At 42.7% G+C, this 18,384-nt stretch overlaps 1 protein-coding gene across 1 annotated transcript in view; it reads right to left on the minus strand.

Annotated features, from left to right (window-relative positions):
- Positions 1 to 6,135: 6,135 nt before the first annotated feature.
- LRP4 (LDL receptor related protein 4) overlaps positions 6,136 to 18,384 on the minus strand; it is a 51,252-nt gene continuing 39,003 nt past the window's right edge. Inside the window, exons 35-38 of the mRNA XM_014861310.3 lie at positions 13,535 to 13,602; positions 12,859 to 12,946; positions 11,301 to 11,442; positions 6,136 to 8,643 (exon numbers count right to left, since the gene is read on the minus strand). Coding sequence (XP_014716796.2) covers positions 8,311 to 8,643; positions 11,301 to 11,442; positions 12,859 to 12,946; positions 13,535 to 13,602 — 631 coding nt within the window. The 3' untranslated portion in view covers positions 6,136 to 8,310. The remainder of the gene's footprint in view (positions 8,644 to 11,300; positions 11,443 to 12,858; positions 12,947 to 13,534; positions 13,603 to 18,384) is intronic.

Below are 18,384 nucleotides of genomic sequence, written 5' to 3' on the forward strand. Positions count from 1 at the left end.
ATCTGGAGCTTAGTTTCCTCATCTGTAAAACGGGATAACGATGTTTCCCTTACAAGCTTAATGTGAGGATTTCATGTAATTAATTGAATGTCTAGGAAAGGCCTTTGAACGAGAACACATTCTGCAAATGCTTCATACTCCTGTTATAAAAATGAGAGGCTAGGTTAATATGATCTCTAAAATTCTCGTTTAGCTGTACATTCATTGTTTCTTATTGGAAGTAAGTAAGGTCCTTACTTCCAAGGAATTTGCAAACTACAGTGGTCAGAGGAATAAAACGTGGAGGCCAGTCACTAAAATTCAAAACAATATAGGAACTATATAAAATAAAAGCTGTAGATGCTTACTGAGGGGAAAATTTGATAGGGAGGATCTGTGAAGGGGATGGACTTTTAATCTGGGATTTAAAGGATATGTAATTACCCACAGGCAGAAAAATGGAGAAGGGATGGGTAAAAGTAAGAAAACAATTGTTTTTTTAATCGATCAAATTGGTGAAGATGAAAAAGTTTAACAACCTTTGGTTGGCCAAGAATTGGAGAAATAGACACTCAAACTCACTGTTGGAAAGAGTATAACTGGTGCAAACTCTTAGGAGGACAATTTAGCAGTTAACAAAATGTAAAATGTACATAATCTCTGGCCTAGTAATGTCACTGTTAGGAATTTCTCCTACAGATCTGTGCAGGTATGCATAGAAAAATGTACAAACACATTCACTGCACCACTAATAGAAAAAAAAAACCTGGAAATTACCTGTCCATCAATAGGGAACTTGTTACATAAATTATGGTATATCCATTCAACAGAATACTATGCAATTTTTAAAAAGGATGTAGTTAATCTATACATGCTGGTTAGAAAAACAGACAAATTTTATTTAATTGAGAAAAGGCAAGTTGCAGAAAAGTATATATGGAATGATTTTATTATATATGGTTATGAATGTATGCGTATTTGTGTGCATGCCTGAAAATGATTAGAACATTCCTGAAAGTTCAAGAAACTTAATAGGAGTGGGACTTGCTAGAGAGGGAAATGAAATATTTACCACTGACATGTTATTATTTTTTTAATAGAAGAAGCAAGGAGAATGTCTAGTAGCGGGAAAGGTATAGGCAAAGGCACAGAGACAAGAAAGTGCATTGTATGCAGGGAATTGAACACGTGGCTTTGATTTTAGAATAGGGTTCATGTTGGGAAGTAGTGGGACACAAGATTGGCAGAGAATGTTAGGAACAATTCTTGAAAGGTATTGAATATTAGGGTAAAGAAGTTGTACTTTTAAGTAGGCAGTGGGGAACTATTAAAGGTTTCTGAGAAAACGAGTGACAAAATCAGAATTACACTTTAGGAAGATTAATTAGCTTGACTGTCTAAAATCGTTAGAGTTGGAAGCCCAGTTTGGACTGATATGCGGTAACAGCAGTGGAGATGATGAGAACAGATTCAAGAAGGAGTAAAGGATTTGGCAACTGACTAGATTAGGGGCAAAGAGGGTGGGGCCCATGGAGGGAGATGAGTCAAAGAGTGTGCCAGGATTTGAGCCTAGGGACTGGGAGGCAGTGATTGCCTAAATGGAAGTAGAAAGTCAGGAGAAGCCAGTCTCAAAGGGAAGACAAGGAGTTTAGTTTAGACCTGTTTACTTTTAGGTCCCAATGAGACATTCAAATGGAATCAAGTAAGTAGGCCTAGGAAATACAGGATGAGAGCTGTGAGAAGAGATAAGACTCAAGTGATATAGACTTAGGAATCACCTCCATAGAGGGAAAAGATGAAATTGTGGTAGACCACAAGTGGGAGAGTGGAGAAAGTGAAAAGATGGGGAATGAGCACAGGTCCGTAGGTAGCGGAAGGAGAAAGGAACCAATCAGAGCAAAAGGGTCACAGTAACCTTTTGAGAAATGGGTTAAGAATATATAGCAATAGTCTTCTTCAGTCATTGGTCATTGGCATATTTACTTTATTTAAATATTACCAGAAATAAACTGAAGATTACATTTAAGGAGAGGATGATGGTAACCCGGAATTTTCGCAATAAAGGATGTGTGAGTCAGGATCCTGGAGAGTTTTAGAACAAGACGGCAAAATCCCTTTTTGTCTTAAATGGTTTAGGTGCAGCCCTCCTAGAAGGTGGGCATGAGGTGTCTGATTCCATTCATTTATTCACTTATTCATTCAACCAATGTTTATTGAGCACCCAGTATATGCAGGAATTGTTCTAGATACTTGGGATAATCAGTGATCAAATAGACCCCCCAAAAAACCCACAAACAAACAAACCCCTCCTGTTATGGTACTCACATTATAGTGAGGAAATATAGACACTCAACACATAAATAAATTATATAGTATGTTATTAGACAATATGTGCAATGGGAAAAGAAAAAACTATAAAACAGGACAAGAGAGATTGCGTAGTAGAGTTGGAAAGACTGTACTTTTATAAAAGGTGGTCAGAGTATGTTTCATTAAGATGACATTTGAGCAAAGACTTGAAGAAGGCAAATAGTTAGCCAGGAGTATATTTAAAGGAAGAAAGCGCCAGCCAGAGGGAATAGCTATGCAGAGACCCAAAGTTGGGAGCATGCCTGGCAGGCCTGAGAAACAGAGAGAGGCCTGTTTAGTTGGGGCAGAGTAGATGGCAGTAGGAGGGCAGTAGGAGATGAGGTCTGATATATAACGTAGGGAGGGGAGTGGCAGATCCTGTAGGGCCTTGTAGAAACCTAATATAGTACCTTGCCGATAGTAGGTTTTCAATACATATTTGGCCAGTCATCTTTTGCAGTCCGGGATTATCATCAAATAGCATTTATCTATGTATTTATTAGAGTGATATGCGCCTACTTTATTCCAGGGACTTCTCAATAGCTCTATATAAGGAAGGTATTAATAGGGCAGCAAAACCCTTGTGGGCAGTAGAGATCAAAATGAACACTGTATTATTGCAACCGGAAGCAGGAAACAAATGCCAGACGCTGTGGCTGCTGAATAACTGTGCTGGACGTTTCTGAAAAGCCTGCTAGGGTTGGGACAGTGCTCACTCCGTCATACTCACAAGCTGTATTCTGGTTGAAACATCTCTACCATAGAACATGGATCCATATTTCTAGCCTAAGAGGGGCAGCTTGAATAATTACCTTCCTTTCAGCTTTCAGTCCAGGTACCCTTTGCATTATTCCATGGATTTAGTTGTGACATTAACAAAGATCTCAGGTGGCTGTGGGTCTTAGTGCCTTGACCTCCAAGCCTGCAAAGACTATCCCAGCTTGCAGTGGTTGCATTTAGTAAGTGTTGGTTGAAGGAACGAAGCCTTTTTTTCTTTTCTCATAGCCCATTTTCCCATAACCCCTAAAATGCAGGCTGTCCAAGAACTGACCACAGAAGCATCAGCCCCACCAAAGAGGAAGGAGGCAGGAGGGAGAGATAGGGAACTGCTTAGCAGGCTGTCAACAGGCTTTTAGGGGCTGGAGGGCTAACCACTGAGAAGGGCAAGATAAGTGAGAGTTCTTGGCTCTCTGTGTCTTATGAAATGAAACAAGCAGACTGTGCAGCTTGGGGCTAACTTCAGCCTGGGGTTTAAACTCAGACCCTTAATTAGGCTGTCTGGATCTGTTTTAACATCATGTCGAGTCCAAAGTTGTGAGTTGGAGCCTTGACTAGAAATAAAACTCTGTTCCCTGTGCTGAGCTCTGCTTAGCCTCTGCCAGCTGGTTGACAGGAGAATGATATGGAGAGAAAATAAATGGGCAAGTAAGGGACTGTTTCAAAACAAAGGCTGCCTGACACATCCCCAAACACACATCCTTTTAAGTGGATCAGCTGAGTCATCTTCACATATGAAGAAAGGACGTACTTATAGACTGTTTCTTACCCATAAAAAGGGCTCAACCACATTTCTTTAATCATCATGTCCACAAGTAGAAATAACTAAAGCTTACCAGATGCCCTTGAATATCAGTACATTACATTTAGAACCTCGTGCACCCTCAGCTCTTGTAGATGCTTTTTTTCTAAGTTCCTGTGCGGCACTGACTCTTTTCTGCAGGCCTAAGTTTGGTGAAAGCTTCAGTTCACACCATCGAGAACTTTCTATGGGTCACGGAGATCTTTTCATCTTAGGTTCCACAATTGGTTCATACAATACAGAAAGAAGGGCAGTGACTATATTTTGAACATAATTAGTTTGCAAAAATATGTCTAGTTTGTTAGATTTGACCCATCATCTCCCTGCTTATCATAAATTTCAAGTTTTATATCCAGAGAACCAGAAAGGAATTCTCAACCCTTGTTTCATCCCCAAGATTTCCTGGAAGGTACGTAAATATAAGTTTAGGCTAGAAATGACCTTAACAATCATCTGGTTCAACCTTTTCATTTTACTGATCAGGAAACTAAAAGCCAGCCCATTTTTATAAGCTAAAAACAGGGTGCCCTGGGGCGGGCCCCACAGCATAGTGATTAAGTTTGGAACGCTCTGCTTCAGCAGCCCAGGTTCACTGGTTCGGATCCCAGGCATGGATCTACACCACTCTCAGGCACGCTGTGGCGGCGACCCACATATAAAGTGGAGGAGGATGGCACAGATGTTAGCTCAGGGCTAACCTTCATCAGCAAAACAACAAAATGAAACAGGGTGCCAGTCCTTGGTGCTGTTGCTAAATTCTCATTTGCCAATGGTCACATTCTTGTCACAACCTGGGCCATTGGACCCAGCGCTGTTCGCTGCCTTCTCCTGCCGAAGTGACAGGACAGTCACAGATTAGCAGGACTTCTAAGTCTCAGGCAGTGAATGCCTGATTAAACTGGCTGACGTGGTCACAAGGAAGCAAAATGCATTCACCCAGAAACCTCTGCAGTTTTCCAAGCAAATGGTGTGTGTTCAGTGCATTCATTTTTTCTTTCCATTTGAAAAGTTCCTCCTGAGTTTCCAGCTCTTGTGGTCACTGTTCATGGCCTGGCCTGTAACCCTCAGGCTTTGGGAGGGGGCACTTCCGACAGGGATAAAGGCTTGTGCTTAGGCTGGATTTCACTGCTTAAAATGTCCTTCTCTCTCTGTTGTGCTTCTTTTTTTAAAGAATGGTGGAGCGAGGGGATGGTTGTCCTTGAGCTATTCCAATTTTTTTTTGTTATAGCACACCTATCCCTCACCAAAGTTGGAAGAATTATACACTGTCATTTATACTCAGATCTCTTGTCATTTAAATGCAAGAGGCTTCAGTCTTTCTTGCTTTCTTTTTCTTTGTCCTTTTTGAGGGCAGTGGTGGTGTTGCTAGACTCTAAGCTCTGTTGTCAGGCTTGGGCAGTGCCTGGTCCATAGTGGGAGATGAATGAATGAATGAATGAATGGGAGCATTATTCTATAAATAGCTTGTGGTTTAGAAAATCAACTAAATACATCAAATTCTATATCTGGCATTGAGACTTGCATGATTCTCAATCTTCATTGAGAGGTATTATATCCAGAGAACCTGAGAGGGATCCCCAATTCCTTGCTCTAACCTTGAGATGTAGCGGAGGAGCTCTTAGAAGACAGCTTTTTACAAACAAGAGGAAACTTTGTTCATATGATCATTCTCAGAGTAACTATGAAACTTGGCTAAGATCAAAGAGAGCTAGTGGCAAATCTGGGACTGGAATTAGCCCTCCTTGTCCCCATTCCGTAGTTTTCTTACTACATCAGACAGTCTTGCTAGTGCCTGTCAGTACAAGACAGATTCAAGTTCTGTGACACTGAAGTCCTCATAGACCGAGAACAGGATTAGAAGATACATGGTATACATACCATGACACTTCCTCCTGGTGCCCAGAGGAGACGTCACTATTGATCATAACGCTTTTCCCATTGAGTCGGGACAGGACCCTAGGCAGCCACTACCAACCAATCAGAGTTGACAGTCACGGTGAAACCTCTAGAGGAAGTAAGGATTTCATAAGCCAATGAACTCTGGTCTTGACCCATCTTCTTAAGATGAGCTGAACCTCCAGCCAGGGACCTCACTCCCTCTATTGCTCTTCACTGTCCCCACATCCCCAAAGGACTTAGAGGTGATGTCTGCAAGCAGGTTTTCCACAGCATGGGTCTGCCAGACAGAGCAGGTGCAGTTATTAGTCATGACTCCAAGCCAGGCAAGGTGATTAAGAAAAGCTAAATTTATATTAAATTACCATAAAGTCCTAAAATACTGAACATAGTGGTTAAATAACTCCAGAAAGTCCAATCTCTCCAGTGAGTAACGTTAAAACCATTACACATGAGCGTGGGAGAATCACTTCCATTAGTTTAGGACAGAGATTTTGCTTTTTACACAGTAAATCAGTGCTCAAATAGATATTTCTTCAAATATGTCCTTTCTACATTCTGAGCAGCCCAAGTGCAATAAGATCCTTCCCCCTTCCCACTCAAGAAAATGCCACTTTTCTACTTTCTCCCCGTCCCCAACCGTGAGTCTGAGGACCCAAAGTGCCCGTTCTTTTACTGCGCCATCAAGTGTCAAACGTGCCCCTCTCCTCCCGGAAGAGGGACCTCACCCTTCCCACTTTGTGTACTGGGAACACCTTCTTGGCCTGGCCTGGCTGTCCTGTATAGGCCCAGACCTGGGGCTGACGACTGAGAGCAGGGCTAAGGCTTGGCTCCTGTCTCTAGCAATCTAGAACTGACCACAAAAGGTTTGTTCTTGTCCTCCTTTTTCCATCACATGTGTTAGCTGATTTCTCAATACCAATAACCATAGGAGATGTTTCAAATCCAGAAACTTCTCTAGAAGTCCTCCCCTCCATTCTCAGCCCGTGCGGTCCTCTCCTGGCACTTCTCATGCCTGGGTGGAAGAGGTCTGGATCTGCCCTGGGCTGAGAGGGCTTCATCAGGGCTTCTCACTGCCTTTCTACTCCTTGCCCCCCACTTTCCATCTTCATTTGGCCCCCCTCACCACAGGTGCTACAGGGCTGGGTCAGAAAAAGCAAATTAGCCCAAAAAACAAAAACAAAGAAGAGTTACGTAGAAGTTTTAGGAGAGAAAAAAGTCTCAACTCCCCTGATGCTAGCATGAGACAGGTGCCCTTTGTGTGAATAAGCAGGACCCAAGTGATGGCATCTCAGCATGGAAAGTAAGTCACTTAGCTGAGAAGAGAGTTGGAATGGGACGTCACCACATGTAGCCACAGGCTTCCTGTCCACTAACTTAGATCCCTGAGCACTTGAGAGAGAACACAGGAGCTCAAGCTCACAGATACTTCCCTTTAGGCCCTGGGTACCCCAAGTCTCTAACCCAAACGCTCTTCCTGACAGTTTATGAAAACTTCTGACTTGTCTTTGAAAAGTCGTTTCAGGATCTCTGTGCTCAGAATCGCAGAGGAGGAGGAGGCAGAGAGTGGCAGAACATTAAGGTCCAGGTGATATGCGATGTTAGGTCTCGGCAGCACTTCTTAGACAGTGCAGAGACTCAGCCCTCAGGGCCCCTCATTCACTCAAGCTACTAGCTCACAACCTGGTTACTTAGAGTCAAAGACTTAGAAAAGGTACTGGCCAGTGGTGGCACCAGGAGGGAATTTATATGAGCCAGCTGCCACACGATAGGGGCCCCCAGTCATCTGAAGGCAGAAAAGGCTCCAGACATTCTAGCAGGAGTAAGAAGAGCTTGAGCCACACCCAGACCTTACCAGTTGAAAAAACAGCAACTCTTAGAGCAAGAATAAGATCCATTGCCAGCAATGGACAGGACATCCAGGCCCAACTACCCCTAAAAGCTTTTTCATATTACCAACGCGCTTGAGGCTGGAGGTTTCCTAGATGCCCATACCAGCTGGGCTGACTCCTCCTTCTCTCAGCCTCTATCCTTCATCTCTCCCTTTACCCATGAGCTCCCCCCTCGGCCCCCCAGCCCCCTGGCCCCTGGCGGGCAAGCGCTCTTAGAGAAGTCAGGCCAGCTCTGATGGGGGAGAGTGCAGTCTTGGGTCATCAGCTCTCTTGGGGCAGGCACGGAGGGTACCAGCGGGAAGGGGAGGTGGAGCTCTGTAGCGACGAGGAATCATTACTGAGCCTAGTTTCAGGGGGCTCAGAACGGAGTGCAAGAGGTGAGGTTCGTGGTAAAATCCAGGTCTAAGTTCTCGGGATGAGCCATCATTTCTTGTGCACGGGTAATTATGGACTCAGGTGGAAAGGGCTCCCATGGAGGGCTTGGGAGCGGTTACGGGGTGGGAGGAGGAGGAGCAGGACGAGCACAGAGGAAGGGGGCCTGTTGTATAAGCGAGCATAAGGACTGAGGTCCATAAAGGAGAAGGAACAGGTGGGGAGGCAAGGGAACACAGGCATTTAGATCTGGCTCTCTGAGGAGAGCTTGCGTTCATGTTTCCAGCCTGTGTCTGGCAGAGAGCCCCGTCTTTCTGGAGTGGCTGCGGTATGGACACTGCTACACTCAGACTGCTCTTCCTGCAACAGCTGCTCCGTCTCTGTGTCATCCAGGGAGCCAGAGCTGGCCTGGATGGACACTGTGTCTGTCTTCATGCACACATGATCCCGAAGAAGGCCCCCCCGTGAGCTGCGCAGTTGCTTGAGGTCATCCCACTCAGCATCATCCCCAGACAGGAGGCAGATTCCCTCTACAATCTTGATCTTCTCCTTGGTATAGTTATGGTCAGGTCCACCCTAGGGTGGAGAGTGGGGAGACAGTCAGTTAGTTGGCTCTCTATAAAGGATCTCATGGTGAGCAAAAAAAGAAAATGGATGAGATAAGAGTGGGTGTGAAGAGCACAAAAATCCCACAAGCAAATGGGGAAACTTGGTCAGCACAAATATATGAGGCTTAGTCTAAAAGGAGAGGAGCAGTAATAATTATTACTATTCCCATACAGGGAGGAGGGAAAACCATGATTTCAAGTCCTGCGTCAGCCAATCACTGGCTATGTCACCTGGGGTAAATTACTTAACATCTCTAAAACTCAGTCTCCACATCTGCAGTGTGGGGAGAAGAACAGCATCCATACCTCATAACCAATTGCTGTGAGGGTTAAATGAGGCAATACATGGAATGCAATTAGTAGGTGCTTGACACACAAGATGCACTAAATCATGTTAGCTGTTGTCACATTGTTATTGTGGTTTATTAATGGGACATCATGCTGACAGACATAACCAAAGCAATTGAGAAAGCAATTAAATGTGCATTTATTTGAGATTTTAAACTATTTTATTCTTAATTCTCTTCTTTCTAATTTTGTTAAGAAGAAAAGTTTTGGGAGGTAAGACAAGCGAGATCTAGAAAAATCCTCTTATTTGGGTTCTAAGGGTGATCCATGGGGGTCCTGTCACCTATAAGCTTTTGTGGGAGGTTATTCTGGCTCTGCTCCCACGAGCCTTGGGGCCATTCCCAAGCAACCTGGGATGGTTCCAAGGACGGCCTTTAGTGCTACTCAGGCTTCTCCCTTTATGGATTCCTCAAAGGGTAGCCTTACTCCTGGTTTCTGGGGGATACCAACCAACATGCCGCCACTGCCAGGAGAAAATGGGCCAAGGCGTGGGTTCTGTCCCTGGAATAGCGTTCCTGCCAAGAGGCCTCCAAGTGCTGCCCTATTTTAGTAACAATTCAGTTCCACAGATATTCATTGAGCCCCTGCATCAAGCAGGACACTTGGATGATTACACAGTATAAAATATGGTTCCTGCCCTCTGGGAGTGACAGCTCCCTCGATCAAGCAGAAAGACACACGGACAGCACACAAGCACACATGCATGCACATATACATGTCCAGTCACCCAGCACACCCTCCAGGCTGAAGTTAGTGTAAGATCAGATGCAGGCCACTCGGGGTCTTCAGCACAGAGACGCGCTGAGTAAGTGAGGGAGAGGTGGGGGCCATGGCACTAGTAATTTGGGGGATACCAATCCCTCTACAAACACACAGGTACCTGAAATCAAGAGGAAGTCAGAAGAGAAAGGGTGAGAGACTATCAGAGGGGTGAAAGAGCTGCTGAGGAAAAAGCATACGACAGAAGAAAGAGGTCACATCGTTTTAAGTTCTATCTTATGGCTCCTATTGTGGCTTTTTCCTGTGGCATCAGACACTCCAGGAACCCAAGACTCTACGAGAATCTTTCTCTCAAAGATATGAAGTGCGAAGGGGTCTCCCAGCCCTAAAACTGCAAGCTATCCCTGCAGGTTCTGTTTTGGCTCGCAGTGGAAGCTTTTTTCATAGGGGAATTCATGGATCCAGAAAGCAAATGATTCTTATGTAAAGCATATTCATTATGCATGGCAGCCCTGGAGGTGTGAGGGCAGGTTTTGAGTGTGCTGGACAGACCAAGAGAGGAGACTGATTAGGGTCTCAGAAGGGGTAACTTTTTTTTTTTTTTTAAATCACGTTTTTCTTTTTTTTTTTTTTTAAAGATTTCATTTTTTCCTTTTTCTCCACAAAGCCCCCCGGTACATAGTTGTATATTCTTCGTTGTGGGTCCTTCTAGTTGTGGCATGTGGGACGCTGCCTCAGCGTGGTTTGATGAGCAGTGCCATGTCCGCACCCAGGATTCGAACCAACGAAACACTGGGCCGCCTGCAGCGGAGCACGCGGACTTAACCACTCGGCCATGGGGCCGGCCCCAAGAAGGGGTAACTTCTGAAGAAAGAGTTACAGGATTTTAGAAAAAACAAGAGCCACGTCATACGAGGAAAATCTGAAACCCAGGCTATAGATCTCTGGTGGAAATGGGACTATTTTTTATGCCTAAACATTCAGCAAATAATTTTTCACTGAAGCAACAAAGGAGTTAAGAAAACAAAAGCACATAAAGCTTCCGAATTCTAGAGAAATCTCTTAAGACTCTGTGATAAGAGGAAGAATAGCAAAAAAGCAGCCATTCTCAGCCGCAGGTGCCAACAGCTTGGATCAGAGGTTAGAAAAGGGAGAGTCCAGGAGCTCTTGGGTTTTCTGGGTGTTCTAAGAGTCTAGGGTTGTTTCAGAGGGGCATAGCCTCACTGCAGGGGAATCACAACTCCAGGAGGGCAAGAATTGATAAGCCTGGGAAAATATCCCCTGGCAGGGAGGTACACATGCACATGCCTTCAGACCTAAACCTTCCGGAATCTGCTTTCTAACCCTGCTCTCACTGGGGTCCCTCAAGCTGGTGCCTCAGAGATTTTAGACCTCTCCAGAAACCCAAACCACATTCAGTTCTTCTGTCACTCTAACTTTCAAAATGGTAGATGGGACTACCAGCATCCCTTACTGACCTATTCAGGCAATTGGAGAATAATTGCTGCCCCACACTCCCCCTCAAAAAAAACTTTGAATATAAATTTTATTTTTTACCTCTTTCTTATAGCACAGTTGATTGTACATGGCTGGTGTTGGGATTGCTTCAATTTTCACTTCCTGAGTGGAAGTTCGGTAGGAGGGGTTGCTGTAGGTCAGGTTCCCCATTCCAGGATCTGTTAACTTGGATTTTTTGTGTCTTTAGGAGGAAAGGTAATGAAAAATTAGTTCAGATCTTTATGGGGGTGATGTCTGGGGAAGCTGTAACCTGAGTGTGGTGGGCAGCCTCTAAGATGGCCCCCGTGATCTCCACCTCCTAGTACTCACACCTTCTGAATCCTTACCCCCTCAGCGTGGGCTGGATCTGGTGACTCACTTCTGATGAACAGAATATGCAAAAGCAATGGATACCAGATTAGGTTACAGAGAAACTTGTGGCTTCCATCTCAGGTTGCCCTCCCTTCCTCACTCTCTCTTCCTCTTGCTCTGGGGAAGCAAGCTGTCATATTGTAAGTTGTCCTGTGGAAAGGCCCACAGGCAAGGAACTGTTGAGGGAGGTCTCTAGCCAACAGCCAGCAACAGCCTATGAGGAACTGAAGCCTGCTAACAACTACATAAGTGCTTTTGGAAGGGAATCCATCCCCAGTCAAGCCATGAGATAAGACCTCAACCCTGGCTGATACCTAGATTGAAGCCCTGGGAGAGACCTTGACGCAGAGGCACCCAGCTAACTGCATCTAGATTTCTGACCTGCAGAAACTACGAGATAACAAATGGTTGTCATTTTAAGTTGCTGAGTTTTGGGGTAATTTGTTACACAGCAATGGATAACTAATACACTGAGCTTTAGAGTCAAGACAGATCTGTTTCAATCCCATCTCTGTTACTTACTAGCTGGGATCTTGGTGGACATAATCTAAACTTTCTGAGCCTCACATCCTCATCTGTAAAGTGAGGAATAATAATACCTGTATCAGCAGGTTGTTGTGGCATTGATATATATTCATTAAATGGTAACTATTATTGTTATTTTTATTATTAGCAGGAGCCACAGCAGCAAAATCCTGACATTTTTGCTGCAAGCTGTGTTTAAAGCATTTTGGGGAAAATTTATAGAGAGAGGGTCATAAAAAGAAGATTCTAAATTGAAAATGACACAGTCCACCTTCCCAGGATGATCCCTCCCAAGTAATGATATATCAACCAATACTGTAGTAAAGGGTTGAGTTTACGTGAAGAGAAAATCATTTCCAACTTCAATGGTTTGAAGTAGGGTGGGGTAGTGGGAAAAGCAAAGATGCTAGAGGCAGTCCCAGCTTTGCCTCTTCCTGTGTGACCTTGGGTAACACCCTCTGTGCCCTCAGCATCCTAGACTATAAAGAAAACCCCAAAGGTTGCTGTGGTCATGATATGAGGAAACTGCTTGGGCTGTGACTGGGGAAGAAGAGTAAGTATTCAGGTTTCTGCCCCTCCCTTCTGCTGCTCTGACCAGGGACCCAACCTCGAAATGAGGCTGGTCAGAGGTCAAATCAGAGAGCCACGGAGCTTCAGAAGATCCCAGATGGGCTAATGAGGACCAACAACCATGTGGCCCCTGCAGTGAGGCGGAGGTTACCTGTACAGCATCAAAGCTGCAATCACCACCAGAATCAGCAGAATACTGAGGAGTCCACCGATGACATAGCTGACATGGAGTCCTTCCCCTAGGAGAACAGAGAGACTACATGGAGACCACTAACTGGTGGTGTGGGAGGTGGGAAAATGGAGGGCTCCTATTGTAGGTGTTGGATCCCACACCATCTGAGAATGGCTGGAGGCCTCCTTCTCAGAGGAGGGGCCACAGGAGGTGGCGACAGAGGACTGAAAAGAAACCCATACTCTGTCAGCATCTCTAATCCCAGTTCCACTACTTACTAGCTGTGTGACTTAAGGCAAGATGCTTAAATTCTAAGCCTATGTTTTCTCATCAGTTAAAAGTAAATAATAATTTGCTCACAGGGCTGATGGACGTTAAATGAGATGTGTATATATTATATATATATATATATATATATTATATATATACACACACATACATACACACACACGCACAAATATAAGGCCTAACAAATGCCTGGCACGTGGAAACCACTCCACAAGTGGTGGCTAACGTGATTATTCATTCTATGTGTTTAGTCTAAGAAAAGGGGTCACCAACCCCAAGAGTCCCCATGAAGGTTCTGGAAGCTATCAGTGGAGACTCAGATTCCTTCCACCTTCTTTTTCAAAACAGGTGGGCACTCAGGGCTTACCTGGAGCAGCAGGCACGGCCTCATTGGAATGTGCACAGAGGCCCAGCTGGGTATCCTTTTCAGAGCATCTGTGGGGCACAGAAAACTGAATGTGAAGGCTACTTGTATTTGACAAAGATCTTGCCTTCCTCTAGGAAAGGGGGAAAGTCCTGTGAAGATCAGGGTGACAGGCCTGGGAGTGGGGCTTTCCGATGTGAGCGTGTACCAGACGGGAGGTACCAGAAGCACGGAGACAGCAGGCCCAGGAAACACAGGGCAATCAGTGTGAGTCACTGTCTTCAAGATGCTATATCATGTTTCAATGGATTTTAAAATATGTACTCTTTAAAAAGGAGAAGCAGGTTTGGGAGGGAGCTGGAAGTCTGCTGAAAGAATAATAAGGACATCAATAGTGGCTTTATTCAACTACCAGGATGAGTTGGAAGAAGCTACAAGCCAAGCAACCCTCTGATTGGATAAAAATCATCACAAGATCTAATTAGAACTTGAAAAACAAAATTGTTTTTCTTCCCTTCATTCTTTCACAAGGGAATATGCAAGACATCCAAAGGGAGGGCCCCGAGAACTAACTTGAAATGCTAAGAAGGTAATTTCTTTGTGGCGCATTATGAGCAGGCAATTAAAGGCATCTCCTAAAAAGCTACTTGTAAGAGCATCTGAAACCACAATGCATCAAGTGTTCAAATAGAACTCTGACAGTAAGAAAACAGCTGAGTAGGGTTCAAAAGTTTTCTAAACACACCTAAAGAAAATCAGATTAATAACAATGGACAGTACTTAAAAGTTAGTGAGAAAGGTACACGTTTATATCTGGGTGTTTGCTTTTCCATATAAAGCCTTCAGAAAAGAGAAAATGGGGCATATAGAATGAATTTGATCATGTGTATATCTTAAAATTTTAGGGCCAATTAGTCTAGAGTTCTTATTTGGGATTATTAGTATGTTTCTGCTTTCAGACTTGAAACAAAGTGTTAATTATCTTTTAAGCTACGGTTGATATTAAAAATAAAGAGACCAGTATATTATAATGAAAAAAACTGTTCTAATAGAAAAGTGTCTGGAAAGATAGATATCAAAATAGTAAGAGTAAGAAATGAAATCACTATCTCGAAAAGATTCAATGCAGTATTATTTACAACAGCCAAGATATGGAAACACCTAAGTGTCCATCAAGGGATGAATGGATAAAGAAGATATGGTATATGTATACAATGGAACATTATTCAGCTATAAAAGAGGAAATCCAGCCATTTGTGACAACATGGATGGACCCTGAGGGCATTATGCCAGGTGAAATGTGAGACAGAGAACAACAAATATTGTACAATCTCACTTAGAAAAAAAAAAAAGAACTCATAGATGCAGAGAACAGATTGGTGGCTGCCAGAGTTCGGGGGGGGGGGGTGGGGGGGGGTGTGAAATGAGTGAAGATGGTCAGAAGGTGTAAACTTCCAGCTATAGATAAGTGAGCCTTGGGGATATAACTGACACCATGGTGATTATCATTAATAATACTGTATTGCCTATTTGAAAGTTGCCAAGAGACTAGATCTTAAAAGTTCTTATCACAAGAAAAAAAAATTTGTAACTATGTGTGGTGATGGCTGTCAACTAAACTGATTGTGGTAATCATTTCACAATATATACATATAGCAAATAAAAAATATTAAGAGTAATTATATATGGAGATATATGTACATATTTCTTTATTCCTATCTGTAGTTCCAGATTATATTTTGCAAAGTGTAAATAAAAAATAGACAATAGAAAGGATCAATGAAACAAAGAGTTGGTTCTTCGAAAGAATTAACAAAATTGACAAACCCCTAGCCAGACTCACCAAGAAAAGAAGAGAGAAAGCGCAAATTAATAAAATCAGGAATGAGAGAGGAGAAATCACAACAGATACCAATGAAATACAAGAGATCATAAGAGAATACTATGAAAAACTATATGCCAACAAATTGAACAACCTGGAAGAAATGGACAAATTCCTAGACTCCTACAATCTCCCCAAACTGAATCAGGAAGAAATGGAGAATCTGAATAGACCAATCACAAGAAAGGAAATAGAAACGGTAATCAAAAACCTTCCCAAAAACAAGAGTCCAGGACCAGACGGCTTCTCTGGAGAATTCTACCAAACATTCAAAGAAGACTTAATACCTATTCTCCTCAAACTGTTCCAGAAAATTGAGAAAGATGGAGAACTCCCTAACACATTCTATGAAGCCAACATCACTCTGATCCCCAAACCTGACAAGGACAACACAAAGAAGGAGAACTACAGGCCGATATCACTGATGAACATAGATGCAAAAATCCTCAACAAAATTTTGGCAAACCGATTACAGCAATACATCAAAAAGATTATACACCATGATCAAGTGGGATTTATACCAGGGACACAGGGATGGTTCAACATCCGCAAGTCAATCAACGTGATACACTACATCAACAAAATGAAAAACAAAAACCACATGATCATCTCAATAGACGCAGAGAAAGCATTCGACAAGATCCAACACCCATTTATGATAAAAACCCTCAGTAAAATGGGTATAGAAGGAAAGTACCTCAACATAATAAAGGCCATATATGATAGACCCACAGCCAACATCATACTCAATGGACAAAAGCTGAAAGCCATCCCTCTGAGGACAGGAACAAGACAAGGGTGCCCACTTTCACCACTCCTATTCAACATAGTACTGGAGGTGCTGGCCAGAGCAATTCGGCAGGAAAAAAAAATAAAAGGAATCCAAATAGGTAACGAAGAAGTAAAACTCGCGTTGTTTGCAGACGACATGATCTTATACATAGAAAACCCCAAAGAATCCACAGAAAAACTATTAGAAATAATCAACAACTACAGCAAAGTAGCAGGGTATAAAATTAACGTGCATAAATCAGTAGCATTTCTATACACTAACAATAAACTAACAGAAAAAGAACTCAAGAACTCTATCCCATTCACAATCGCAACGAAAAGAATAAAATACCTTGGGATAAACTTAACCAAGGAAGTGAAGGATCTATACAATGAAAACTACAAGACTTTCTTGAAAGAAATTGACGATGACATAAAGAGATGGAAAGACATTCCTTGCACATGGATTGGAAGAATAAACATAGTTAAAATGTCCATACTACCCAAAGCAATATACAGATTCAATGCTATCCCAATCAGAATCCCAAGAACATTCTTCACAGAAATTCAACAAACAATCCTAAAATTCATATGGGGGAACAAAAGACCACGAATTGCTAAAGCAATCTTGAGCAAGAAAAACAAAGCCGGCGGAATCACAATCCCTGATTTCAAAACATACTACAAAGCTACAGTGATCAAAACAGCATGGTACTGGTACAAAAACAGGTGCACAGATCAATGGAACAGAATTGAAAGCCCAGAGATAAAACCACACATCTATGGACAGCTAATCTTCGACAAAGGAGCAGAGGGCCTACAATGGAGAAAAGAAAGTCTCTTCAACAAATGGTGCTGGGAAAACTGGACAGCCACATGCAAAAGATTGAAAATCGACCATTCTTTTTCACCACACACCAAAATAAACTCAAAATGGATCAAAGACCTAAAGATTAGGCCTGAGACAATAAGTCTTTTGGAAGAGAATATAGGTAGTACACTCTTTGACATCAGTTTCAAAAGAATCTTTTCGGACACTGTAACTCCTCAGTTGAGGGAAACAATGGAAAGAATAAACAAATGGGACTTCATCAGACTAAAGAGCTTCTTCAAGGCAAGGGAAAACAGAATTGAAACAAAAAAACAGCTCACTAATTGGGAAAAAATATTTACAAGCCACTTATCCGACAAAGGGTTAATCTCCATAATATACAAAGAACTCACACTGCTTAACAACAAAAAAACAAACAACCCGATCAAAAAATGGGCAGAGGACATGAACAGACATTTCTCAAAAGAAGATATGAATATGGCCAATAGACACATGAAAAGATGTTCATCATCGCTAATCATCAGGGAAATGCAAATCAAAACTACACTAAGATATCACCTTACCCCCGTTAGATTGGCAAAAACATCCAAAACCAAGAACGACAAATGTTGGAGAGGTTGTGGAGAAAGAGGAACCCTCATACACTGTTGGTGGGAATGCAAACTGGTACAGTCACTATGGAAAACAGTATGGAGATTTCTCAAAAAGTTAAAAATAGAAATACCCTATGACCCAGCCATCCCATTACTGGGTATCTATCCTAAGAACCTGATATCAGATATCTCAAGAGTCCGTTGCACCCCTATGTTCATCGCAGCATTATTTACAATAGCCAAGACGTGGAACCAGCCTACATGCCCAGAAACTGATGATTGGATAAAGAAGATGTGGTATATATACACAATGGAATACTACTCAGCCATAAAAAAAGACGAAATTGGCCCAGTCACAACAATGTGGATGGACCTCGAGGGCATTATGTTAAGCGAAATAAGTCAGTCAGAGAAAGACGAACTCTATATGACTCCACTCATAGGTGGAAATTAGTATATTGAGAAGGAGATCTGATCGGTGGTTACCAGGGAAAAGGGGGGGTGGGGGGAGGACACAAAGGGGGAAGTGGGGTACCCACAACATGACTAACAAAAATGTACAACTGAAATTTCACAAGCTTGTAATCCATCATAACATTAATAAAAAAAAAAAAAAAAATGAAAAAAAAAAAAAAAAAAAAAAAAAAAGAGTAATTATATATGGAGATATATGTACATATTTCTTTATTCCTATCTGTAGTTCCAGATTATATTTTGCAAAGTGTAAATAAAAAATACTTATAAGAATTTCTCGGGGCTAGCCCCATGGCTGAGT

This window comes from Equus asinus, chromosome 17 (assembly GCF_041296235.1).
Source record: "Equus asinus isolate D_3611 breed Donkey chromosome 17, EquAss-T2T_v2, whole genome shotgun sequence".
In the NCBI taxonomy this organism is placed as follows: Eukaryota; Metazoa; Chordata; class Mammalia; order Perissodactyla; family Equidae; genus Equus; species Equus asinus.